This window comes from Sceloporus occidentalis, unplaced genomic scaffold, assembly GCF_023333645.1.
Source record: "Sceloporus occidentalis isolate IW3139 unplaced genomic scaffold, rSceOcc1.0.p SCAF_1, whole genome shotgun sequence".
In the NCBI taxonomy this organism is placed as follows: Eukaryota; Metazoa; Chordata; class Lepidosauria; order Squamata; family Phrynosomatidae; genus Sceloporus; species Sceloporus occidentalis.
In genome coordinates this window covers 146,947,356-146,974,264 of record NW_028316981.1, presented here as the reverse complement: position 1 = coordinate 146,974,264, position 26,909 = coordinate 146,947,356, and the positions used below count along the sequence as shown (strand labels likewise).

The window sequence follows — 26,909 nt, the reverse complement described above, 5'->3', positions numbered from 1 at the left end:
TGCAAAACAACATGCAGAAGAACCATATTTACTCTGTACAAAATAACTCCTTTGGAAGTGTTTGCAAAGTGCAGAGTCTCATGGCTGCTCTATTCTTCTCTAAGGGTTGCTCCAAAATGGTTTTTGAGGTGCTGGGAAATGGCCATTCTCCCCATCCTCAGTTAGATGGAAGGCAAGCAGTCAGTCAGTCAGTGCCACCGCAAAAAAACACAGACCATTGTATGGTACAACATTGTGTTTGCAGCTGCTCCCAGAGATGCTACTGGTTTAGGTAGACATTCTGACTTGATATAACACAACTTCCTATGTTTCTGTCCCCTGTCTGAAGGGCCAATAACTGACTCCTGGTTTGATAAATTCAGGCCAAAAGAGAACATGAAACCGCTGTGTGTGCATGACATAAGGAAAGTTCATTCTTGTCTTCCCTATTTAGAAACCAGTTGTCATTGTCCATAACCTGCGCAAGGAATACAAAAGCAGAAAGATTTGTTCCTGTTTGAAGAAGAACAAGACAGGACGGAAAGTGGCCACAAGAACTGTGTCCTTCTGTGTTAAAAAAGGTTAGATGGCAAAAATGTTTACCGTTATTGTTTTAGAGACTTTCTCAGCTGGAAAAAAGCAAACAACTTTGGGCTGGATCCAGAGTTAGGCACATGGACAGCTTCTCCTTCTGCAGGAAAATGCTATGGTCAGTGGGTTAAACTGTGAGGAGCAGAGGAACATTCCTTTGGGGGGCAGATCTCATATCCAATCCTTTATCTTTGTACTCATTTTCAGAAGCATTTGAGCTATTGGCTGAAATTGCTAGGTTTTTTGTTCTTTGTACCATAGGAAATTCCAATAGGAAGAAGAGAAGTTTTTACATTGCAATTGTATGCATGTCTACTGAGCTGTAAATCCCACTGAGTTCAATGGCACTCATTCCTAGTATGCAAAGGAATCTTGTAGCACCTTTGAAACTAACTGTGTGAAAGAAGTTGTAGCATAGGCTTTTGCAGACTTGATCTACTTCCTGTATGGAAAAATAGACCAAGTCTATGAAAGCTTATCCTATAACTTCTTAAACACAGTTAGTGTCAAAGATGCTACAAGAGCTCTTTGCATACTGATATTCCAGACAAACATGACTATGTCTCTGAATTTTACTCACTCCTAGGTAAATGGATATAGGACTAAACTAAGTTCTGGAGTCAAGGAGAAAGAGAAGGAAAGCAAAAAAAGGCAAATGAAACACTTTCAGAGTCTGTAAATTCATCTGCATTGTTTTTATTTTCATATTTTTACATGAAAAAATTATTATTATATCAAAAATGAACATAAAAACACGAGCTTATCTTTCTGGAGTAATTACATCAAGCAATATTGTTTTCAGTTCCATGTAGTGGTTTGAATGTTGGACTACAACTCTGGAGACCAGGGTTTGATTCCCAGCTCAGCCATGACACTCACTAGGTGACCTTGGTCTCAGCCTCAGGAAAGGGCAATGGCAAATCTCCTCTGAACAAATCTTGCGAATAAAACCACATGATAGGTTTGTGTTAGGATTGCCATAAGTGAGAAGCTACTTGAAGGCACACAACCACCACCACCACCACAAGAAAGCGGAAAACCAGATCTGTGTCCATAATTTTTACTATGATCTATGTCCATAACTGAAAATGTTATTAAAAGAAAATGTTGTATTATTTCCATCTTTTGGCTAAATGGATCTCATTTCCCCCATTATTGCCATCTCCATATTTTATCCAACCCCTTCTTTACTTTTATTAATATTTTAGTCCTTCCACACTTCAATGGGATTCTCTACATACATTTTTACTCCCAAAACAATAAATGTAACCATGGTTTGATCCTTCTGATTATGAGTGACTTGTATTTTATCAAATGACCGAAATTCAGGAGCATGTAGCAATATATGTCCAGTAGTAATTTAAGTGGTTCATAAGATCTTAGTCTAATACATTATTTTTTAGTCACCCCTCCTGCATATGTATCCAGAAAAGGCCAAAGCCCATACTAATTTAGTCAGTTCTCTGTATCCATGGATTCTGCATCCACAGATTCAACCTTCCATGGCTTGAAAATATTGTAGAAAAAGAATTCCAAAAAGCCAGTCATGATTTTGCCATTTTATAGAAGAGATATCATGTTACTGTGCCATTGTATATAATGGGACTTGGGCATCCATAGATTTAGGAATCCATCCTGGAACAAGTCTCCAGGGGATACCAAGAGTCCACTGTACTTCTCTTCCACTTCCTTAGGGTGAGGTAACATTTCATTGTGACCGTATCATGAACTCTAAACATTAATCATATGGTTGGATCCAGTCAACTATTAACTTATTTATTAAACCAGTTCATATACTGCTAACCAAACCTAAAACAATATTTCAAAGTATACAAAACAGCAAAAATTAATAAATTAAAATCAGTTCAAATTAGGACGACTTCAAAGTATAAGCAGCTAAGCTGTTTAAAGTCAAGGCTAGCAGTGAATTGTGGCCTGAACAACTAGGAAAGTCAAGAAGGAAAAGGAGGGTCTTTATCAAGTGCAGATTAGGTGGATGGGCTTTCCAAAAGGAGGGTATGACAGTGGAGATGGCTTGCTTTTGTGTTGTCACCAGATCGCAATCTGCATGTCATGGAACAACTAGCATAATCTCCTTCAATATCTGAACAAATCACATAGCTCTGAACTGGAGATCTGCCAGGTCACCTATTCCCAAAGAGTTCGGAAGATCCTGGACTTGCCCCAGTAGCTAATAGGCATGAGTGCAGCTGCTTCACATTATCAATGTAATAAAATAATAAATAATTTTTTATTTCTATGCTACTTTTTGCCAGGCAATCAAAGCGGCGTACAACAGGTTAAAATATATCCATATATCCATAATACCCCCCCTTAAAACAAGATTAAACAATGTAAGATTAAAAACTACACATTAAAACCGACTATGCTAAATAAAAATCATCATGGGCAGAGTTTATTGAATGGGAAGTCTTATTTGTGGCCGAGCATTTTATTCTGGGAAGGCTTGCCGGAAGAGATCCGTCTTAATGGCTTTTTATAAAGCTCTCTAGATTGTTCACAGCTTGGCTTCTCACTATCTTGGCCACTTAAGCACAAGATTATCTCCACATAAACTCTATTGTAGTAAGCCTAATCAAAGTTATCAGTGAATGGACCAGATTTCAGTGGTCAGACTACTCTTGTTCAATGATGTCCCCACCCCTGGTGTCACGCAGTGGAGGAGCTGCAGGGGGCATGGCCAAAGGGCATACTCACCCTTTCTCCTTCACTGCAGTGCCAGAGGCCTCCTTGCAAGGAGACCTCTGCAGGAGCACACTTGGACTTGTCTTTCACCACAGTGGCAGGGGTCTCCTCATAAGAAGATTGTTGACACCATGGCAAAGCCATGTGACACACTTTCCCCTTCCTTTCTTTGGGAGGAGAGCCCAATCGGCTGCTCATCTGTGGTGTCACCCTGTGTGGGCTGCACCACCGCATCCTCTTCTAGTGTTCTTGTTCTGGGGAAGGTGCCCTAAGCATGCCAGAGCTGGAATATTGAGTCTAATTCTAGGTACCACAATTCAAAAAGGTTGGAGCACATCCAAAGGAGGGCAACTAAAATTGTGAACGGTCTGGAAGCCATGCCCTATGAGGAGTGGCTTAGGGAGCTGAGTATGCTTAGCCTGGAGAAGAGAAAGTTAAGAGGTAATATGATTGTCCTGTTTAAATATTTGAAGACGGAGCAAATTCGTTTTCTGCAATTCCAGAGGTTAGGACACAGAGTAACAATTTCAAAGTATAAGAAAAGAGATTGCAACCCAACATTAGGAAGAACTTCCTGACAGAATTATCTGACAGTGGAATATGCTGCCTCAGAGTGTGGTGGAGTTTTCTTTTTTAGAGGCTGAATGGTCATCTGTCAGGGCTGCTTTGTTTGTATCTTCCTGCATGGCAGACAGTTGGACCTGATGGCCATTGAGGTCTCTTCCAGCTCTATGATTCTTTGAGATAAAGATGATAATTGGCACTCCCTATGAAAGACATCACTTGATCTCCAAGGAGAATAGTGCATCCAAGACCACCTCCAAATTATATACATACTGGAGAAGAGGGAACCCCCTTTATCATCAGTTCCTGTACTCAAGGCCCACACCCCCATATAATTTTTGTCTTGTTGTGATTCTCCATCAGTTTATTGGCCCTCATCCAGTGTGTGTCTAGTAATCAGTGGAGTATATGATCAAATATCTCAAGACTGCAATGTTTCTTACACTTATTGGCAAATCTGTTTTAATGCCAGCATTTCTTTGATTTGTTATAGTATGGTATACTAGTATCTTTAGTAAAAATAACTGATATTTGTTTGTTTATTCTAGGAGAGGTTTTAGGGCTCCTGGGACCCAATGGAGCTGGTAAAAGTACAACAATTAGTGTGATAACAGGAGACACAAATCCAACTGCTGGACAGGTAAGTGTAGCTACTTTAAAAGAGAAATTATTTTCAAAGCTATTTCTGAAATCATTCTTACATTGGGAAAGCAGTTGCTTTCACACATAAAACAGGTATAAATCCCCATGGACCATTCCTTAGATTAATATGTAACTGTTCCTGTGAAAATGACTTCAGAAATGAAGCTTTTATATTGACAGAACTAACAGATAGAGGGCATCCACACAATAGTAATGTCTCAGAGCCTGTACAAAGTGTATAATTTTCAGAACACAGTCCAGCATAAACTGTAGGTCTTTAAACAGAGGCTGGACGGCCATCTGTCAAGGATGCTTTGATTTAGATTTCCTGCATGGCAGAATGGGGTTGGACTGGATGGCCCTTGGCATCTCTTCCAACTCTACGATACTATGATTCTATGTAGTAATATCTTTAATCAAGCTGTAATAGTTTAAAGGGTTTTATAAAGAAAATTGGTATATAGTTCTACACATAGTTTGGGTTGTCAGAACAAGCCCCAGATCTTGTTTAAATGAACCAACAGCATTAAGGCACTCATTCAAGGAGGTAAAGCACATCACAAAACACATCACAAAACACTCTAACTAGGCCCAGAGGATATCATCTATGATATGGCCATTGTATCTATTGCAGCTATGGCCATTGTATCTATTGCAGGTACACTTCCAAGATGATTGCATTTACAGACCACACCAGCCAACAAAGACATATTTGCATCATTTTACCAGCTGCAATAGTTGTTTTATTATTTTTGTGATAACAACTAGACATCTTAAGAAACAAATAGGAGAGCATTCTGTAGCAGAAGAAATAATAAAACAAATGCTTCCTTGGTACATCAAGTAGAACATTACAAAAAGAGCTGGAGTGGATTTTAAATTTAAAATCTTTGGTCTATAGAGGCCAGAATGATGATCTTGATCACCTCCTGCTCTTGTAAAGCTTTCCAGGGTTTTCAGACAGTCCCTTTCCCTTTAGCCAAGAAATATCTACATGCCTTTGAATGCTATCTATATTTTTCTACTACTTGTTCACAACATATGAAAATCCATCACCCTTTGCTTGCATGTCTTCATTAGTTCAGTAAATGGTTTGAGAGTTCCAGGTTCAGAATTTTCTGGAGTTTAATTTTTTTTCCTTTTTATTAAAGTTTATTCTCTTTACGCAGTTGAGTTTCCTAAATACATCATCTTAACAATCACATAATTATTCCCTTGATCCTACCACTATACATACTTTTACAACTTTCATTTACCTGTTCTTATTATCCTACTACCTTCCCCCCCCCAAAAAAAACCAGAATGATTCATAGGCTCTTTTTAACAATGTCTGTTCTTGTGACACTTGTATAAATAACAGAAAGTTTAATTTTAAGTAGAGATGTCCAGGCTATAGGCAATGCACAAATACAATAGGATTTAGCCATGTCTTCATGAAGAAGACATTCAGACTAAAATAGGCTAAAACACTTGGCTTTTCTACTAATAAACAATGTTTTCAGCTCTTGAGATGTGTCTCTTGTTTCTTTTTTGGCTTTCATATATACAGAACAATATACTCAGGTCAACACTTTAAACTATTCTGACCATACCAGGAATTGGGTACCTGAAGCCCTGGGGCCAAATCTGTACTTTCTAAGGTCTTTGTATGGGCCTCTGGACCAACTGTATTATATGATAATATGGAAGGATACCCTTCATTAATTACATCTCCTCCTTGTGAAATCCTTTGTATTGTAAGAGACATGTTTACAATGAACACTATTAAGTGTGGTCACAATACCAGGTATTCTGAACAGGTGCTGATCAAAGGAGCCGGTGCAGCTACAATGGAAGAAAACACCGGTGGCTTTCTTGGCTACTGTCCTCAGGAGAATGCCCTCTGGTCCAACTTGACGGTGAAAGAACATCTGGAGATTTATGCAGCTATCAAAGGGATAAGGAAAGATGCAGCAGCTGCTGCTATTGATCGGTACAGGCAGACAAAAATTGACATCTTCCAAGAATAAAAACTACCTTTCAATATTTTCAGTATTTTGCAGCCTCTCCAACCTGGTTCTTTTCAGTTTTTATTTTTTTGTTTGTTGGGTAGAAGACAATAAAAAGAAATTATTACTTGTTTTAACACAAAATGTGGAGCATATTTTTCCAGTATTATAGTAGCACCCCCGAAATTCTCCTGCTCTATTTTGATTTTACTGTTGTCATGCAGAACATATCAGCTGCAGAATAAACCAAAAACTGTACTTTTCTTTCAGAATAGCTCAAGCTCTAGAACTCCAAGAGCATTTTAAAAAGACCATTAAGACACTGCCTGCTGGATTAGTCAGAAAAGTAAGTTCTGTGTTTCTTTCATCTTGAACAACTATCCAGGTATTACAGATGCCTGTTACTGCCAATGTTGCCGACAACGTTGTTGTAAGTTGGCTTATACAAATGCCAAGAAGCCAGTGATGTTGACATTGTTGTTGCTATGTACCTCCAAGTTGTTTCTTACTTATGGCGATCCTAAGGCAAGTCTATCACAAGATTTGTTAAGAAGGGGTTTTGCCAGTGCTTCCCTCTGAAACCGAGAGACTGTGACTTGCCTAAGGTCATCCATGTCTGAGCAGGGATTCAAACCCAGTGCTAAAACCACTGCACTACATAGTCCAATGCTCAAACCACTAAACCATGCTGGCTTCTTGGCATAAGCATCTATATCACAGGCTGTGTCTACACAGCAGAACGAATGCAGTTAGACACTGCTTTAACTTTCATGGCTCCATCATAGGCAGTCCTAGGATTTATAGTTTATAAATTTAACCTTCTCTGTCAGATAGATCTGGTGCTACAACATAATACAAATTCCAGAATTCCACAGGATGAAGCCATGAAAGTTAAAGTAATGTGAAACTGCATTAATTCTGCACTGTGGTAGCAACTACAGATAACTGGAAACCTAGAGCTGGGAACGGTTGCGTACCTTGCATTACACCTACTTTATAAGTCATGTAGTATTCTTCTTACTTTGATATAAACCTGTTTTATGAGTTTCTTGAATTTTTGTGGTTTTGAATATAGGCGGAAAATCACAGAATACTGCAGAGTACTGTCTAAATAAATTCAAATCATATATTTACATCTCTAAAATAGACTTAGTTTTGAGCAGATTATCTCCTATTCCAAGCTGTGTCTAACTGTTAAGGCAGTAGGGATCGGAAGTTTTTCTTAGACATTTAATTGCCCTGTTTTGGTTATACATCCTGTTCATTCTGGAATTATCTGGCATATATTCAATGAAGCCTCAAGCAATTCACTATATTTAGAAATATTTACAAGGAAATAGCTATGCTGTCTGTTTCCATATAAAATAATAAAAAAGGATGGCTGACTGAATGAAGGGATCCAGCAGCACCTTTGAGATTCACTAGTTTATTTTAGCAGGAGCTTTCATAGATTTTAACCCATTTCATCAGATATTTAGAAGACGTCCCCCATCTATTCTTTCTTTTTTGAGGTTTATTTTTATTCAGTTTGAACACAAACGATCTATAGTTTTTTGTGGGGTTTTTGGGCTATGTGGCTGTGTTCTGGAGGAATTTATTCCTGATATTTCACCAGCATTTGTGTCTGGCATCTTCAGAGAATGCTGGTATGGAAGTGAGTGGGGTATATATGTACTGTGTGACCCTTGATTGAGAGGAAGTGATTTACATGTTAATCTCTGTGTTGGTCTGTTGTTCAATGGCAAGGCCTCATTTAATTAACAAAGGATCTAAAGGATGAAGCAAAAAAAAAAAAAAAAACAATGCCAAAGAGCTTACAAATTTCAACAGGCTTAACTGTTTGTGCTCACTTTAAAGCAATGGTCCCCATACTTTTGTGCTCCAGATGTTTTGGACATCAGATCCCAGAATTCCATACTGTTGGCCACATTGGCTGGGGCTTCTGGGATCTGAAGTCCAAAACACCCAGAGGACTAAAGTTCACTGCTTTAAAGTTGGATGGATGAGAGAATTGGGGGGCAGGGGGGGGGGGGGGAGTCAGTGCTTCCAGGACAAATTCACTGGTTTATTCAGTTTATACAATTTCTTCTCAAAGACAGAATATATTTTCTTTCCTTTTAGTTATGCTTTGCCCTGAGCATGCTGGGCACTCCTACTGTGATACTGTTTGATGAACCAACTACAGGAATGGATCCCAAAGGAAAACGCCAAGTGTGGTGAGTAGTGCCTATGTTAGTTATAAACAAATAGGCTTCTAGATGTACACTTGTAATGGAACACCAGATTCTAAGCCCCCTGTTACTCCCCTAAAACTCCCATCTCTGCATGAAAACCTTTTTCTCCCATAATCTCCAAAGCATGCAATCATATAGACATGGTGTTGGCCCATCTCATGATATTAGATACAGTAACTTGCTTTCACATAGACAAGGGATTATTAGTAGCACTGCCGCATCACAGTTCTTTCAAGAGATCCGCTTCGCTTGCAAAGTGAGTGCCTTATTCTCAATGAACTGGGCCTCTGTCATCATCAGTGCAGCCCACAGAGCACAGGTGCAGATTTTCCAATTTGGGGGTGGTGGTGGTGGTGGGGAGGGGTAAAGATAAATCTTGGAAAATGTTAGTGTGAGACAATGTTTATAATGATGTCAACTATCTTCAATAATGTCCTGTCTCTGAAATTTGCTTTTAGGCACATTAAGATCTGCAGATCTGCGTTCATTTACATAAGTCAGCCTCATAAATCTCTATGCAATAGTGTCCCTTTGCACCAAAGAGGGCAATTGTCTCAACACACACAGCAGTCTTGCCACCCCTGCCATGCATGATGACATTGTATAGAAGAAGATTTTTATATATCAATTTGTGTGGGTGAAGATATTTTGGGATCTAGGACAGGATATAAATATGTTAATATACATATGTACATGCATATATATGTACTTATTCTTCCTCATTTATATGATCCTCCAACTATTTATTATAGAGAGTCTACATCAAAATCACCTGAGCAAATGCAGATTCTGAGGGATGAGGAGATGTGTCTCTTCTGGTTCTTTTCCTTGAGAAGATTGTGCAGGCCTAAGGCTGCATCCGCACTGCAGAAATAATACAGTTAGACACCACTTTAACTGCCATGGCTCAATGCTATGGAATTTGGGGAATTGTAGTTTGTTATTGGCACCACTGCTGTCTGACAGAGAAGGCTATAAGAGCACTTGCATGATTTCCTACTCCCTTGGCTTTCCTTGGGCTTTTTTTTTTTTAAACACACTATGTATTCATTAATTTTTAACTCAAGCAACTGAATTGGCAACAAAAATCCTCCATATTTAGAAAAAAACCATGAAAAGAAAATCAGCAGCAGCACTGTCATCATCATCAATAATCAATAATAGTTTCTTTCTTGCCACTCCTCAAGGCCCATGTCACATTTTGTACTAATGTTACTTGCAAATAATAATTTCTATATACCACTGAATGTAATAGCTGTGACATAGCAAAATTAAAATTATACCTTTAAATTGCCATACCATATACACAATTATGTAGGTAGCCTGGATCCAAACCATATAAGGCTTTAAAGATAATAGCCAACACTTTGTACTTTTTCCAAAAACTAATTGGTATCCAGTGGAGTGATTTTAAGATCAGTTTAATGTGATCGCTCCTGGATATACCTATCATCAGTCTGGCTGCCATATAGCCAAGATGAAAAAATAGACAAATTATAAAAATACTTGTTCATATGTAACTAAAACTATATGAAATATTAAAGCTCTATCCATCAACTAAAGCAGGATCAGACAAAATGCTAGCAATTTCTCCACTGTAGTAAATCTTGTTTGTCTGCAGGAAAGCAATTCACTCTGTTTTGAAGGACCAGGACAAGGGTGCCATCTTGACAACTCACCACATGGAAGAAGCTGAGGCAGTGTGTGACCGAGTAGCTATCATGGTATCTGGACAGCTCAGGTGAGCTTCCTCATGAATGTTATTTCCCCGCATAATAGGATAACATGGATAGACAATGTACTCTGCTGAAAAGACAAAGGATTCCTTACATTCCATAGACTTCCCACTCCTGTTTTAATAATAATAATAATAATAATAATAATAATAATAATAATAATTTGTTTTATTTATATACCGCTATTCCAAAGATCATAGCGGTGAACAGCAAGTAAGCTAATTAGCAAGTAAGCTAATTTGCCCCCAACAGTCTGGGTACTCATTTTAGCGACCTTGGAAGGATGCAAGCCTGAGTCGAGCTTGGGCCCTTTTTCTGGTCTTGAACTCGCAACCTTGTGGTTTTGAGTGAATGGCTGCAGTACAGGCATTTAACCACTGCGCCACCAGATGGCCCTGGTTTTGGAGGATAACTGTCTATGTTGTTTCTATATGGATTACTGATTTCAATGCCTTTCATAAAAAGAATAGAAATCATATTAGGGAGGTTTGGACAATGTTCCTATGCAGTGAACAACATTTGGCATGCAAGAATATGCATTTTGCACAAAAGACCATATATTTTGTATAAAAGTGTCCTTCAGTTCCCCAAATACAAAATATTGAAAATGTGTGTGTGTGATTCTAGCATTTTATCCAGAGGAGAAAAAACATTTTAATTTGTTTTTGTCTGTTAGAGTGAAATCAGAAATTATTTATAGCTCTACCAAGGAGAAGGAGTGGCATAAGCTAGATATAAGATACATTTAGAATATGTCAAGGAATATGGATTTTTAAAAAGTTACCTCAGCCTTCATCCATGCTCCAGCAAGTCTCTGCAGCTGCCTTCCCCAGATGCATTTAAGCATGCATCTCCCTTTGTTATGAGGTGCATACCTGCCTCTTCTGCTTGAAAGACTAATACTCTAATGATATACAATTATAGGGCAGCCATGTGGCTCTATAGTCTTTTGTCCATCACACTTCATTTTTATGCTGCTTCTTGTAGCAACAGCAGCAGCAGCAGTATTTTGGTGGGATTGTTTTATCAAGGGGTGCCTTTTTAGCTCAGTGTTGTAGTGATGGCCTTCAAACATAGTGCATCCTTCCAATAATTAACGATACTTTAAAAATTAACAAACCAGCTTATATTTATGTCAGTAGCTTTAAGAATCCCAGTATGTGGTTGATAACATGCCGGCCTTTGTTAAACCAAATGAAAGACACATGTTTTTGTTTTAAGCCCTCCAGTTCTTTTTATCAGATATTTTTCAAATGTGTGGAGAGGGTGGAGGAAAGGTCTTTTTGGTGCTGAAGTCATTCTATCTGCAAGGTATCCATGTAGAAGTGAAATGGTGAGGAGAGCAGATATTCAAATTAGGCTCTCAAAAGTGATGTGGTGGTTTTAAGTTCCATTTTAAGTCATTTCTATGAATGATGATAGCGGAAAAGGCAGAAAAGATTGGTTCTCCACTTGTGACGTATAAAAGCCACCTGTAAACCCTGAACCTCCATCTTGGGTGAAGTGCAGTGTCTCCTGTATTGCTGGATAACAGAGAGAATAGAGATAATTTTAGGTTGTGGACTTTGTGTGGGGATATCAATAAAAGCCAAATTGGCCAGCTTTACTTAATAACAGGAGCAGAAGAACCCTCAGATAATACATGTTAGGCTTTAGGTGGTAATTTCTCAGCCTGAGTAGTGAAAACCTGCAGTAGTGTCTAGGACAACTGTGGGAATTGTGGGTCTTTAGATGTTGTTAGATTGCACCTTTCATTAGGCCAGCAGTGAGGGATTCTGGGAGCTATCCATTCTATCACATTTTCCACTTCCCTGAGCTTGGGTTAACTATAGAACCTCTGCACTCATTACAATTTGTGACCTTCTGCTGTATTCTTCTGCAGGTGTCTTGGATCTATCCAGTATCTGAAAAGCAAATTTGGAAAAAATTATTTGCTGCAAATAAAAGTAAGAGGAGTCGAGGAAGGAGAGTTTCTGAATACTCAAATTCTCCAGATCTTCCCACATGCAGCTCGCCAAGAAAGGTAAAGTCTGTCTGTAGTTTGGGTTAAAACTTGTGATGGGCTATAAACAAACAAAAATGAGCTGAACAGCCAATATTGGTCATGCGGAGTCTTTTTAAAATAAGTGTGTCACTGGACTTGATATTTAAAACAAGGCACTGGGCATGCCATTATGGTTACTCTGCCTACACTCTTCTGGAGTGCAGCTATATTTAGCATCTGATTTTTTTTATTTTTCCTCTTAGAATATCTACTTTATTGGTCTACAAGGTCCCAATGGAAGATGCACTGCCTCTCTCCAAAGCATTCTCCATGCTAGAGGAAGGTACGTCTCAAACAGATGTCCAATTTAGAGACCTAGTCTTGTTAGTCTGGAATATCAGTAAGCAAAGGAATCTTATAGCACCCTTGAAACTAACTGTAAAGATTATCATACAGACCTCACTACAATTGTGCTATTAACAGGATTTAATGGTGATTTAATCACGGGAGGAGGATGCTTGCCTCCTGTGTGATAAGTGTGAAGTAGACTAATGAAAGTCAATGAAAGCTTATGCTACAACTTAGATGTTCTATATAATTGTGTGTGTGTGTGTGTGTGTGCGCGCGCGCGCGCACGTGCATGCGCCTTCAAGTCGCCTGTTAACATACAGAGTTCCCATGAATTTCATAAGGTTTTTCTTAGACAAGGAATACTTAGAGGTGGTTTGCCATTGCCATCTTGTGAAATACATCCTATTAAATATGAAGAGGTTTAAGTCCAGTTGGGAGGCTACTGTCTCTTTCCTTTGTTTCTTTTTCCTCTTCCTCTATGGAAATGGAGCAGGGGTAACAAAGTGAGATCTCACAATGAAACACCAACCTTCAGCTATCACATTGGCTGGGTACTTGATCAGATTAGGATACACAACCAGAGACCCTGGTGGGTTGTAGTGAATCTGGAGCCCACTTAGCTGTAGTTCTGTAGCTTCTGACTACCATCCTTCATTGAAAGGCATGGATCTCCCTGGATATCTGAAAGGGAAATCTGCATTGGCAGTCTTGTCTCTATGGCAGTGCCAATGGTCCAGTAACCCAAGTGAGTACAAGAAGACAGACTACATGCCTGGCCAACCCTGTTCCAGGATATCTATGACCCCCCCCCCCCCCCCAAGATTTTTCTGCTCCATCATGAGAATGAGAAAAAAAGGACATGAGAGATCTCCATTGCAACAGGCAGAGGTCACCATTCCCCCTTGCACTGATTATCTCTTGTGCAAAAGAGGTGGACATGTCAGTCAGCTACTTCTTGAGCAGTAGGGGAATGGACACCTGTCAATTACAGTAGCTGCAACTGGAGGACTTTCACATCTATGTATATCCCCTGAACTAGGGCATGCACAGGGATTGTGAATATTAATCAATAATGAATGTGTAACTCAGGGTTGTGCATTTGTAACTTCCTAAGAGGATTCTGATCTCCATACTTTGAGCAACCATCTGGTGGCATCTTTAATTGTGTTGCTGACTGCTAAAAGTCATATTTGCAGGATTGGGTGTACCTCAGCTTTGGAAGCATTTTCCTAGCAGGACATTAATCTGACCCAAATGAAATTATCCCTTGAGGGTTTATGATACTGTTTATGTTTTACTGCAATAACCCAACTGTTGGGGAGGCATTTGTGTATGTCTGATGGCTACATATATTACATTTCTTCAGTCAGTCAGTCAGTCAGTCAGTCAACCTTTATTAGGCATAGAAAAACAACATGCATTTACAATAAAAATTTACAATAAAACCTCAGGATCGTTATTCAAATTTAAGCCATAGTCTTGTTGCCTCCACCAGAAAATTGGCCATTAACTTGGTTATATGTGGGTTCCGATCTTCCAATAGGTATTCCACTGATAACCCATTCAAAGAGTTAATCATTTCCAATAACCTTCTTAACAATTTTCCCCTCGGAATTATATACAATGGACATTTCTTCACTAGAGCAATTTCTGCTGATCAGTAAAATAGAGGGTAAATAATGTTTACTTAGGTGCTAGATCACCTGCTGCCCCTTGACTCTTTAGGTTCCTACCTGCTTGTCATCCTATGGCTGTAGTAACACTTTTTTAAAATTAATGGTATACAACACATTAAGGAAGCGGGTATGGCATGCACATAATAGTTACTCCTTGAAATATTAAGCTTCCATATAATCATGTGGGGTTACTGGAGGCAGAGTAAGGTGAGTAAGGCATGGATGCATAACCATAAAGGGCATAATCATGTACCATCACCAAGGTGAGAGAAAATATCATCTGAATGAATCCTAAGTCAACAGAACATAATCGGTTTAACTTTGTAACCACACAGCTAAACAGAGCTTCAACCTTGGAGAATACAGCTTTTCTTTGAACACTTTGGAGCAGGTAATATCTCTTTAAATATAATTACATGGTGGGATTTGTAGCAAGAAAACACAGACATTACATATTTAGAAATGCTAGTAATGTTAATTTTTTTAAATTTTTAAAATTTTATTGATGCTTAAAACTCATACTAACAACTGTAACAATCATACAACATACAAATAAACAATATACAATTTACATACGTACAAATTTCCGACAAATCAGCAACCACCAATTTAAGCAACCATTTGTTCACAACATTCCTCTACACTCTTCTTATCTATCACCTCTTCCCTTCTCCTCTTCTAAATCTTCTAAAACCTTCAATTCCTCCTTCCTATACCCTACATTCCTTCCTTCCTTAACCTCCCTCCTACCTGCCCTAAGCTCACTAATCCACCCTTCTCCTAGCCTAACTCACTCCAATGAGCTAGGATAAGTAATGTTAATTTTTTTTAAAAAAATGCTAGTAAAATTCTCATGAGCTAGACTCAGAAAAGACTCAGAAAAGAACTGGGAAGAGGGAGAAAGCTAATCCAAGTATCAAAATTAGAAGCCCACAAATTCTTCCTTGCTAAAATTAAAATATGAGTGGGAAAAGAATTGTCTGCTTTCCTGGATCCTCCATCCCTCCCCCAACTGAATGAACTGTAGTGATGTTGCTCTATTACAGGTAAAACTGGGAGCCTACTTGAATAAAAAGGGAAGGGGTATCCCTATAACAAATCTGGAAGAGATGGATTGAGTTTTTTCCCACAGCAGGAGTGTACTTTTCTACAACAAATGTAATGGGGTCATTTTATTAATGAGAAAATTAAGCCAATATTGAGGGTAGAGTCTAGGTTTGTGTGTGGCCTACCTTTATGACTCATTCAGAGCGCAGGATGGAAGTTGTCTTCTTTTTTTTAGGATGCTGCCCTTGCAGCACATTTCTCCGGTTCCTATACAGACTAGTAGAGGACCTTCCCTCTATGATTTTTAAGACTTAATAGACTGTCTTTTTTTTTGATAATTTTTATTGGTTTACAGATATGATATAGAGTACAAATTCATCTGTTATATACAGTATAAACATCTGTTATATATAGTCAGCTCAATATAAAACAAAACAATTAAGTCTACCGATTATTTAAATGAAGATGAGTTAAACTTTGTATTGATATCATTAACTTCTTTTCCTAAGACAAGAATTTTTTTTTAGTTTTCTAAAAGAAAATTCCATTTGTGATTGTATTGCTGCGAAGATTTTCCATTTGATATCATTGATAATTTATCCATTAATGCAAAATCATGAATTTTATCAATCCATTCTCTTATTGAGGGTCTTTGAGATTTCTTCCAGTATCTTGCATACACAAGTCGGGCTGCTGTTACCATATATAATAATTTACTAATTTCATCTTGTTTTAATTTTACACCAATATTGTCAGTTATGTTTAGAAGAAATAATTCTGGAACAAATGGTATATACTTTTGCATGTACTTAGTAATATATCTATGAATAGCTTTCCAGTATTTTTGTACAGTTCTGCATTGCCACCACATATGAAATAACGTACCAGAAGATCTTTTACATTTCCAGCATTTAGAATTCCTTGATTTTTTAATTTTAGCTAGTTGTACCGGTGTCACATAACATCTATAAAACATTTTTATATAATTTTCTTTTAAAGTTGTACATTTGGAGGATTTATGGGTATTTATCCAGGATCTTTCCCAGCTGTCCATTAAAATATTTTTCCTTAGATTTTGCATCCACTTAATCATATTATTCTTAACTATTTCATTTTCCATTTCGATGTTCAATAAGATCTTATATATTTTTGTAATCATGTGCTTTTCCTCTCCTTTCCAAATTTTATCTATCCTATTCAGTTCAAGTTCTATTCCATATTTCGCTACATCCTCTTTAAATTCTTCTACCATTTGTCTATAATTAAAGCAGTGAATTGCCAAACCCTCCCTTTCAAGATCCTCCCTTGATTTAATTTTAATTGCATCCCGTTTTTTATACAATAATCTCTCATAATCTAACCAGTATTGTTGTTTAAGATATTGTTGTTTATGTAACGCCTGCTGTGTAGAATGCCATCTTGGAATTTTTTCATAAAAATGTTTTTTATAATTATTCCATACCTTAAGTAATGGTTTTCTATAAATGTGCTCGTTAAAAATTTTCTTATCTTTACAGTTTTCGTAGTTTAAATAGGCATGCCAACCCAATTTTAAATTATAACTTTCCAAATCTATTATTTTTCTATTTTTCAATGTAATCTAGTCTTTCACCCATGTAAATACACATGTTTTGTAATACAATTCAAAGTTGGGTAGCCCCAGACCACCTTTTTCTTTCACATCACACATTATTTTAAATTTAATCCTTGGTTTTTTTCCTTGCCATAGAAAGTTGGAAATATCTTTATTCCAGGTATTAAATGGCTTCTTATTGTATATAATAGGCAGTGTTTGGAATAAAAATAACATTTTTGGTAATACATTCATTTGTATGCATGCAATTCTTCCCATTAGTGATAGTTGGTAATTGTTCCATTTCTTCAAATCATTTTTAATTTTTTTCCAAGCATTGGTATAATTATTTTCAAATAGTTCGGAGTTCTTTTCAGTTAAGATTACACCCAAATATTTAACTGTTTTTACAATGTGGAAGTCCGTTTTGCCCATTAAATCTAAAGTTTCTTGAGCTGTTAAATTTTTAGTAAGAATGCCACTTTTATTCCTGTTAACCCTGCAGCCTGTAACTTGCCCGAATTCATCTAAAATCTCCTCTAGATTTTTAATATTAACATTTGGGTTTTCAAGAAAAACTACTAAATCGTCTGCAAAGGCACAGCGATAAATAATTTAAAAGATAATAAGGCCCCAGGTCCAGATGGACTCTCAGCTAAATATTATAAAGTATTTAAAGAAATTTTACTAATCCCACTGTATAAAACTTTTCAAGAAATAACACTAGGAAAATAGACTGTCTTTGTGTGATTCTTTAAAAGGACAAAGTAGAAAGGGCCATGCCTTTTCCTTGCATTGCCGTAGAAGAATCTCTCCCTACTCCAGAAGAGCTTGGCTTTTTTTTTAAAAAAAAAAATAATCTAACAGAAGCTTTGGAAAGCTTGAGCAGCTTTCCTTATTTTTGTCAAGTGGGGCCATTTGGTCAGATGTTCAAGTGTACATCATGGATCACAACTGTCAGTTACAGAATTTGAGTAAGTAGCAGTCAGCATTTTGGAGGTACATCACCATTAAAAAAAAAAGTTCATCTATCTCACAATCTAATTTTGTTGTAGAATGGCCCATACCTCCAACTAAAAACTCCTCTTAAAATACATGTAGTAACTTTTCGTCATTTTCCTGAACTAAAGTTTTATGATACTGTTTAGGTTTTCCTAGAAGTTTGCAAAGAACAAGAGCGAGATAATGCTGATACAGTCCTGGATACAACTTTTGAATGGAAGCATCTACAGGAGGCTGATCTCTAAGTTAGTAACAACTTGGTCCATTCACAGAAAGCAGTTTGTCTCTCAGTAAGGTCACATCTGGTTTGTATCTTATATTGGAATCCCCTTGGGGAAAGGGCAATATAGTTGATGCATATTCCTCTGTATGCTACCTCCCACTTTATTCGTAATGTACATGTGTAATATTCAGAGACACTTTGATCTCATCAGAACAAAGTGCTTTTTATGTTTGTTGTTGTTCTTGTTGTTTTGTTTCAAAGAAGGAAATTGAATTGGAGTGGTGGTGGGGTTAAATTCATGAATATCTTAAAATGTATTATTCACAGCTTAACATTTAAATGGTGCTATTGTCATAAATTTGAAATGTGAAGTACCTTACTTTGTTCTAATAATACTAATATAACCTGAGTTAAAAAATGGATCAGTTTTTTTCAGACAGGCAAGAACAGCAACACTGTAGTGGGAAAAAGCTGCTTAATTGTGTGACCTAAAGAAATAGTCTTCTGCACATACAATTGAAAGAAACCAACAGACATGGTACAATGTTTTTAATCATATGCTTGCCATAAGTGGGGTTGTCGGGTTGGCTACAGAATGGGGCTTTTGTAACTTTACACAGATTGAAAAGAAGGTTGAGGTACCACAAAACCCACTCAAGAAGGACAAAAGGAACCTAACTTCCTCTACCTTCAAGCTCAGTCTTTCAGCTGCAGCTGTTCCCTCACAACACACTCTTGCTTCTCCAGAGGAAAGTGGGAGAAGGAGCATCCAGGCATCAGCAACACTTGGCACTTCTCTGCCCTCTCCTCCTGCTCTCCAGCAGAGAGGAAAAGGCCACCTTGGGAGAGAATGACTGCATCTGAAAGTTTCAGTTTGAAAAGTAAGGGAAGACAGGTACCTTAATCTAACATGACAGGATGTTATGATATCTTGCCCTGCTTCTCAGTCTGTTTGGGATTAAAGTTACAAGAACCCCATTACATATCCAATCTGGCAACTCTACAACTACTAGTGCTGCTGGCGCCCAGCAGCAGTTCAAAACATGCTGCTGCCAGAAGCAAAAGAGCTCTTTCCCATCTCCAAGTCAAGGTGCCCAAGAACAATCAGGTTAGTTTGACAGCTGAAACAGACAATCTCACAAGCATCATTTCCTTTTCTGGCAGTAAAAATAAAACAAGAATAAGAGATTACAACCCGACAAGTGTTTTCCTTTCATGGCATCCACAATCAATTGAGGTACACTCAATTATTATTCTTCCAAAATTCTTAAAATTTGCCTCCAAACCCACACTACTGAGAATTATCAGTTAATCTCAATACTGAGTTGAAATATTACAATACTTTTGTAGATTGCCATCATCACACAGTAAGTGCAATAGCAACTAAGGACAGTATTAGCAATATGAACTGCATATCTTGTCTTTTGAACAATAAATGATATACTCTTGAAAATACAACTGTTTAGTGCTTGTTCCTTTAAACAGAATCCTTTTCTAAAAATTTCCATTGCTTCTGATTCTGAATTTTCGTTCTTCCTGCCATGGAAGGGGGCCTCCTCACCTGGATTATCTTCTTCCACTCAGAAGAAGGCACAACTATACATATTAATACCAACACCACCCAGTTCATTGGCAAGAATGTAGGACTTTTTGTTGCTCCAGAGCAACTTTGCTGTGGTTTACATATTATTTATTTGTAGGTTTTTTTAAAATCAAATACCAAAACCTCCATTTTGTCTGAGATACAGATAGACTAGGGTTTAGCAAGGGGTTTGGTTCAGAGATGACTGTCTACCCTAAAGCATATAAATCTACTGCTCTAAATCTTGTATATTAGATTATATTGAGAGCAACCATTTCATTATTGGTGACCTGCTGTGTTTGTCATAATTTCACTTCATGGTGCGTGTGACAGCTTGCTGGTGTAATAGGTCGTTTGTGCATCTTGCCACTCATTCATCTGTATACTCAACAAGAAAGATAAAAAGTAAGGTGAGCAATGGTGCCAGTGGCTGTGTCTCATCAGACCAAGGGCACATGTTCCAGACAGCTTCCATAAGCTGCCTGCACCTTCCTGTACTTGTGTTGTGCTGTTTATATGCTATTTTGATAATGTATATTTTCAGCATTAGAGTGGAACAAAAAGGCATTATTTTGCTCCAGTTTTTTATCTGGAAGCATGGCTTCATTCTGGTTTCACTCTGTTTCAGCCTTGCCGTAACAGCTGAGGTTCAAAAGTGCGTGAATTCCTTTCTTGTTCGTGTGGACAAGCTGAGTGCTTTTGTTTGCTCAAAATGTGATTACTTAATATACTCTGAAATAAAAGATGGATCAACTAGGCAGTCTGAGATATCTAAGTTTCCCTTCTCTCATTTTTCCCAAAGTGGCAAAACCCAAGAATTCGGTATATAAAACATAAAAAGTGTAGTGGGAAAAAAGTTTTTATTATATATCCTAAAGAACAGTCCCTTGTCCATACAGTTAGAATTAGAAACAGAAGGCATGCTACAGAGATCAAAGTAGTTATTTGCCTGAGTTGACCTTAGGCCAGCCTAAGTCATGTTTCTTTTGAGGCTCAGCAGACTATCAATAAATCTGAATTCTGTATTAAAAATGTGCAATGCTGAACTGTTGAGTTGTATCCCATCACCACACTCCATGTGCAATAGTAACTGTGAACAGTATTAGGCACATAACCATGTTATAACACATGCACAAGGGCCCTTCTCTATTAGGGTATTCATATCCCACCCTTCAGCTCTAAAGTTTCCCCAAACAACTTACAAATGGTTAATTTGCCAGTCCCTTGCTTTCAGCTCCTCTGGTGAGACTGCAAATGGGCCTTCCTCTGCTGTCTTTTAGGTTAGTTAAGGGCCACTGTTCCAATAGGTTTTTAGAATTCTCTGAATAGCTTGAGATCTTGTGCTGATTTCCCCCCCCCCATCCCCCGTTGTTTAGAAGTTGTCCTAATATTTTGTATTAGATATTAGCCAACTAATAATGAATAATAATTTGTAATCATTTGTCAGCTGTAACATTCATACAGGATGAAGTTCTATTGAAATGAATCAGACTTAGATCCAGAAGAATCTGCAGAAAGTTGTACAATATCAAATATGATGCGCATGTGCTGCACTGGCTACACTACTCATCGGTCATATAGTTATTTTAAAAATGGTCTGGTTTAATGTACTTCAGCCTAACATATATGGAAATCCTTCTGATATTGCAATAATTTTCACAGACCACGATTTGCATTAAATATTTTTGGATTGGATCCATATTTAGACAGACATAATATGTAAGACCTTGAATGCCAAGAGGTTTGCTTACTGTGTATATAATAGATCCTGTATGTTGAAGCTCAGCAAATATAATCAAGACAATGCAATGTTTTAAAATGCTATAATATATGCTAATAAGAATGTAGATAAATTTAACCATTTGGTTACTGGATTAGCATTTGTAAAAGTGTTTACTTGGGAAACTCTATTTCAATATATCTCTGCATGCACTGTACAGTTGGTTTTTTTTACTGTGACAATTTCCAATAATGATAGCTTAAACCATTCAAAAGAAAATACATTTTAGTAGGTTACAATGTCCAGACATGCATTTGGATATAAATGAATGATAAGCAGTAATTCAGAGTGGCTTAAAGTGCAGGTACATTTCTCCTGACATAGGCAAGAATATGTTTTACAAGCTGATGAAGAGCTAATTATTCTAAACTTGCCTGTAATATTATAGGTCCTGTAATATTATAGGTCATGTCCAGATAATATGACCTAATAGAGTATGTATTTTATTTTATATTTAAAAAACCCCCATCAAACTGAGATGCTAATGTATACAGAAAATTCCATTACTGCTTTGCATCAAAATTATTTTAAGATAACTTTTAAAAAGAAGCATAAAATTACTTTGTAGGTATTTTGGTTAATGGTGTATTACAAGTTAAGATGTACATGAACCCACAACTGACTGGAGATTAATTTATCTTAACATTTGACTGGCATATGAATGTGCATGTGATACAGTGGTGGAAATTGGACAAACTGCTCTTTAAAAGAGAGTTCTTTTGGAGAAGACTGTAATTTAATGTCAGAAAATGATCTTTCTATGTATTTGTTCAAGGCAAATCTTAAAATCAGACTTCAAAAAAATGTAGCACACACAAAAAATAATGAGTAATTTGGATCCTTTTTCCTTGTGCAAATGGGACTCTGAGTACCACAAGCTATGTTGTTTTGGACATCAGAAAAGATTTTTGACAGGTAGCTTGGGGACATAAATAAATAAATAAATAAAATTGCGTACAGGAATAGCTTGCTTGTGGAGTTGTATTCCATGCAAATGGAGATGCACCCAATTACCTGTTGCTGTTCCCCAATCATGTGGATACACATTATGTATATCTGCACAAATCCAATAGGAGTTTATAAAATAGAAAGTCAGAAATTCTCCTTAATCAATTAAATTGCATAGTGCTTTCTTTCTACTATCATTATCAAACAAAACAATTAGATAAAGGCATTGGAAGCTTTCATTAGAAAAGCAAACCATGGATCAGTAATAATAATATTAAAAAATAAAGGGATTTCAAAAATATATATAATATTAATAATAAGGCAAAGAAGGTGTATGTTCAGGTGTATGTTTCAAATTCATCATTCTCCCTGAACATGCCAAAACAGCAAAAATGCCATCTTTAAAAAGCAACAACAGAGAAATGATGCTCTTGAATGCAGAACAGGTTAGAAAACAACTCGCTCTCCCTGAGATCGTTCCCAACTAATTGTTCCATTTAATGTTCCAAAATTGCTGTCTTCCTCCTCTTGCTTTTTGACAAGTTCCACAAAAACCTAAAATGAGTAAAAACTTTGTGAATACATTAAAACCAACCACATTTCATTGAATTCTGTTCAATTATGAATACCGGTAAAATGATAGCCCAACTTATTAGAGTTTTAAATCTGACAGAAGAATTCATCTGATAGTGTTAAATCCTTTTATCTAGAACATGGGGTAAAGGGATTTGTTCCAGGCAATACTACGTATCATTGTGACAAAACCTCAAAGGAACTGAAGCAAGTTTGTGAATTCCATATGATAATACCAAAGTTAAATTTGAAACATATTGGGGGGGGGGGGGGGCGGTATTCTTCATGGACACAACTTACATTTTTGAAAAAGTCAATTACCTGTTCCAGTGTTGCTTGAGAGAAGCTGTATTCCTCAACATTAAAGGCATGTTTTGCTGTTAGAAATGTTAGAAAGAATTGTTTAGTCCTCAGTGGCAGGAATCAAAATGGCTGAATGTGAATTTTAAAACTACATGTAGTATAGAATCATGCTAGTGACATATGTATGAGTGAGCAGGCAGCATCTTGTCCGCAGTTCTGCCAGTGGCAGAAGAGAAATGAAGCTGCCATCTCAGACCACCAAAGACTTTCTAGCAATCCAGTAAAGTATTTCTTTTCTCTTGATGCAGGGCTGCACCTGGACATTGCCTGGTCACCTTAGATGAGCTGCATGATTTGAAAAGCTATGCTCTGTTTATTTAGCAATAGCAGCTTCATTTGTATACCACTTCATACCACCTAAGCAGTGTCTAAGCGGTTTACAACTGTAAGATGATGATGATGATGATGATGATGCTTTGTTTATATAGTGCTGTAGATTTACACAGTGCTGTACATACAAACAATAAAAAAGATAAAGTAAACCTGCCCATGGTGCACAATCTAAGAAATAATAGCATAATACATATAAATAATACATAACAATACAGGAAAGGGTACAATAAAGTAAAGCAGGCAACAAATTAAAAATGTCAAGTAACAAATAATAGTCACTCAATGCCTGGGAACGCTTCTCTGAACAGGATGGTCTTCAACTCAGTTTTGAAACTGGTTAAAGAAGTGATGAGCCGTGTTCGTGGGGAAAGGAGATTCCAGGAGTGAGGGGCAGCAATTGAAAAGGGATGAATCTGGGACGGGGCAGTGAAAATCCTAGGCTGAGACAGAAGACCTTGACTACTAGAACGGAGGGCATGAGTGGCAAGGTGAGGAGAAAGAAGGTTATTTGCTCCCAACAAACTGGGTACTCATTTTAGTGACCTTGGAAGAATGCAAGCCTGAGTCGATCCTCAGCACTCGGCTAGTATCGAACTCGCAACCTTATGGTTTGTGAGTGAGTGGCTGCAGTACAGTCATTTAACCACTGTGCCACCAGGGCACAAATGGATCTAGGATTCTAGCTCTTAACATCTGTACAGATAATTTCTTAACAACTTTACAAATTATAAACAAGAGTGGAGATTTTAGATCATCTGCTTTAGTATACTTTAGTTTAGTATACAGACCACCCCTTTGCACCCTTTTGACACCACATGCTCTGAAGCTGCCCAGAAGCCAGCTTCCAGCTGCCCAGCTGCCCACACGTGGGCTGGCTTCCAGGCGTCTTGGGGGCTTCGCAGTTACACACTGCAAGCCCTTAACATGCCAGGAAGCCGCCACGGAAGATCCGCTAAAGGCAGCTTTTCTGCGGCCGAAAAAGGAGTGGTTGAAAACGTGTGCCTATACAGCCCCAATCTGGCTTTATCGGGGGGGAGGGGGGCTTCAAACTGCCCCTTTGTGGGAGTCAGTTTTGCCTCTTAATTAAGTGGCATTTACTGGGTCAATGCCCTACCCCACTATGCAGCTTTACCAGCATCAGCCACTGTAAGCAACTCCTGTTGAGTGGGGGGCAGCAGAATGATGTTTGCACCCCCCCATCAATGAGGTCCAGTGAACAGGTTGCCTGTTGTAATTCCTCCTTGCATTTAAGATTGCTGGCAGGAGATGGGTGGAAACGGCACTCTGTTGCATCTCAAATGATCAGAGAACAGACCTCAATCACTCAAAGTAACTTTTGTCTGGTAGCCCTCGTGGCACAGTGGTTAAATGCCAGTACTGCAGCCACTCACTCACAAACCACAAACCTCATTGTGAGTTCAATCCCAGCCAGGGGCTCAGGGTTGACTTAGTCTTGCATCTTCTGAGGTCGCTAAAATGAGTACCCAGCTTGTTGGGGTCAATGAGCTTACAGTTGTAAACTGCTTAGTGCGGTATGAAGTGGTATATAAATAAAGCTGCTATTGAAATTGCTATAAACCAGGATTGAGGACCTTTATGATTGTAGCAGTAGTGCCACAATCATGAATATATTGGCTTTTGAATACATATCAGTTACGGATCCACAACTCTAGATTACTAATATGTGCAATACTCAGTACCCAGATTGTTGGGGGCAAATTAGCGTACAGTTGTAAACCGCTTAGACATTGCTTAGGTGGTATGAAGTGGTATATAAATGAAGCTTGTTTGTTTTTTTGTCTGAATTCCAACCAAGATGATCTCTCCAAAGTATCAAAGATATCATGGTGGCATCCACATTCCACATTCACAGCTGTTCTTGGCCCCAATTGTCCATAACACTGCAGTGACTGGGAAAGCCATTATAACAGTACAGACTGCACCTTATGTGCACACTATGAACTTATGGAACATCGTACGGATGGTAGGACTAGACAATCATAATTAATCGCTGTGAGAAAATGATAGCGTAATTTCTAGAGCCTCTAGGGCAGTGGTGGTGAACCTTTTAGAGGCCGAGTGCCCAAACTGCAACCCAGACCCCACTTATTTATTGCACAGTGCCACGTCCCTCTGGCTTTCTAGTAAGAAACTCTGGCAAACTCTGTGCTAGGGCGACAGCACGTGTGCCCACAGAGAGGACTCTGAGTGCCACCTCTGGCACACATGCCATAGGTTCGCCATCACTGCTCTAGGGTTTGCTGCTACACCACCTGACTTGCTCTCATCAGGCACAATGAAATGGGGTCTAAAGATCTACTGTTTGAGTAATTTCATTGTACCTGATGAGAGCAAGTCAGGTGGAATGCATATCCATGAGGCAAACTGAAATCTCATTTACTAAAATAGCACGGCAGATTATAAAATGTGCTTGGATAAAGGGATATGGTTATACAGAATCTTGTTGCTAAGAGATGATGCAAAGGTGGGGATGGAAGTGAACAGGGTGAGTTCTGATTATCAGAAGATAGAAAACTCAAGAGGATCCACAATAACTAGTTCACTGAGTAGACTGCTGCCTCACCTTCCTCTAGTTTAGAAAAAGATTGTGCAAGTGAGTGGACATCTTCCATTGGAATTTTATATGCCAAAATTGAAGCAAAACTGCAAAAAAAGAGACACAAAAGAGACATGCCACAATAATGATGATTATAGATGTCTTGAATAAAACACAGATTGGGTATATTTGCACAATGTCATCATATAGGAGAACAGGTACAATTATTTTGGATCTGGTTTGATCCAAATATTCTAACCGAGCAAAACTTGCAAAGATCAAATTCAGTCTGCTTTGGGACAGAGAGGTGTTGATTTTGTTGGAAGATTTTTGCAGTCTCTTTTCCCTTCCTTAGATACTGTAGATAGGGATTTCCTGCATACAAACTCTCCTCTCTCTCTCTCTTATTCAAACTAACCCTGTGACTTAGGTCACTCCCCTTTTGGGACTAACAGACATTCTCTCTAAAGATTTCAC

At 38.0% G+C, this 26,909-nt stretch overlaps 2 protein-coding genes across 2 annotated transcripts in view; one reads left to right on the top strand and one right to left on the bottom strand.

The window, feature by feature from the left end:
- Window positions 1–19,735, top strand: part of LOC149322368 (ABC-type organic anion transporter ABCA8-like) — a 104,580-nt gene extending 84,845 nt beyond the window's left edge. The window contains exons 30-39 of the mRNA XM_089540445.1: window positions 434–560; window positions 4,389–4,480; window positions 6,282–6,454; window positions 6,741–6,816; window positions 8,592–8,686; window positions 10,326–10,445; window positions 12,323–12,463; window positions 12,688–12,767; window positions 14,787–14,842; window positions 18,220–19,735. Of these exons, the coding sequence (XP_089396571.1) occupies window positions 434–560; window positions 4,389–4,480; window positions 6,282–6,454; window positions 6,741–6,816; window positions 8,592–8,686; window positions 10,326–10,445; window positions 12,323–12,463; window positions 12,688–12,767; window positions 14,787–14,842; window positions 18,220–18,318 (1,059 nt within the window). The 3' untranslated portion in view covers window positions 18,319–19,735. The remainder of the gene's footprint in view (window positions 1–433; window positions 561–4,388; window positions 4,481–6,281; window positions 6,455–6,740; window positions 6,817–8,591; window positions 8,687–10,325; window positions 10,446–12,322; window positions 12,464–12,687; window positions 12,768–14,786; window positions 14,843–18,219) is intronic.
- Window positions 19,736–22,888: 3,153 nt separating this feature from the next.
- Window positions 22,889–26,909, bottom strand: part of LOC149322367 (cholesterol transporter ABCA5-like) — a 70,950-nt gene continuing 66,929 nt past the window's right edge. The window contains exons 37-39 of the mRNA XM_089540434.1: window positions 26,460–26,539; window positions 23,501–23,556; window positions 22,889–23,161 (exon numbers count right to left, since the gene is read on the bottom strand). Of these exons, the coding sequence (XP_089396560.1) occupies window positions 23,054–23,161; window positions 23,501–23,556; window positions 26,460–26,539 (244 nt within the window). The 3' untranslated portion in view covers window positions 22,889–23,053. The remainder of the gene's footprint in view (window positions 23,162–23,500; window positions 23,557–26,459; window positions 26,540–26,909) is intronic.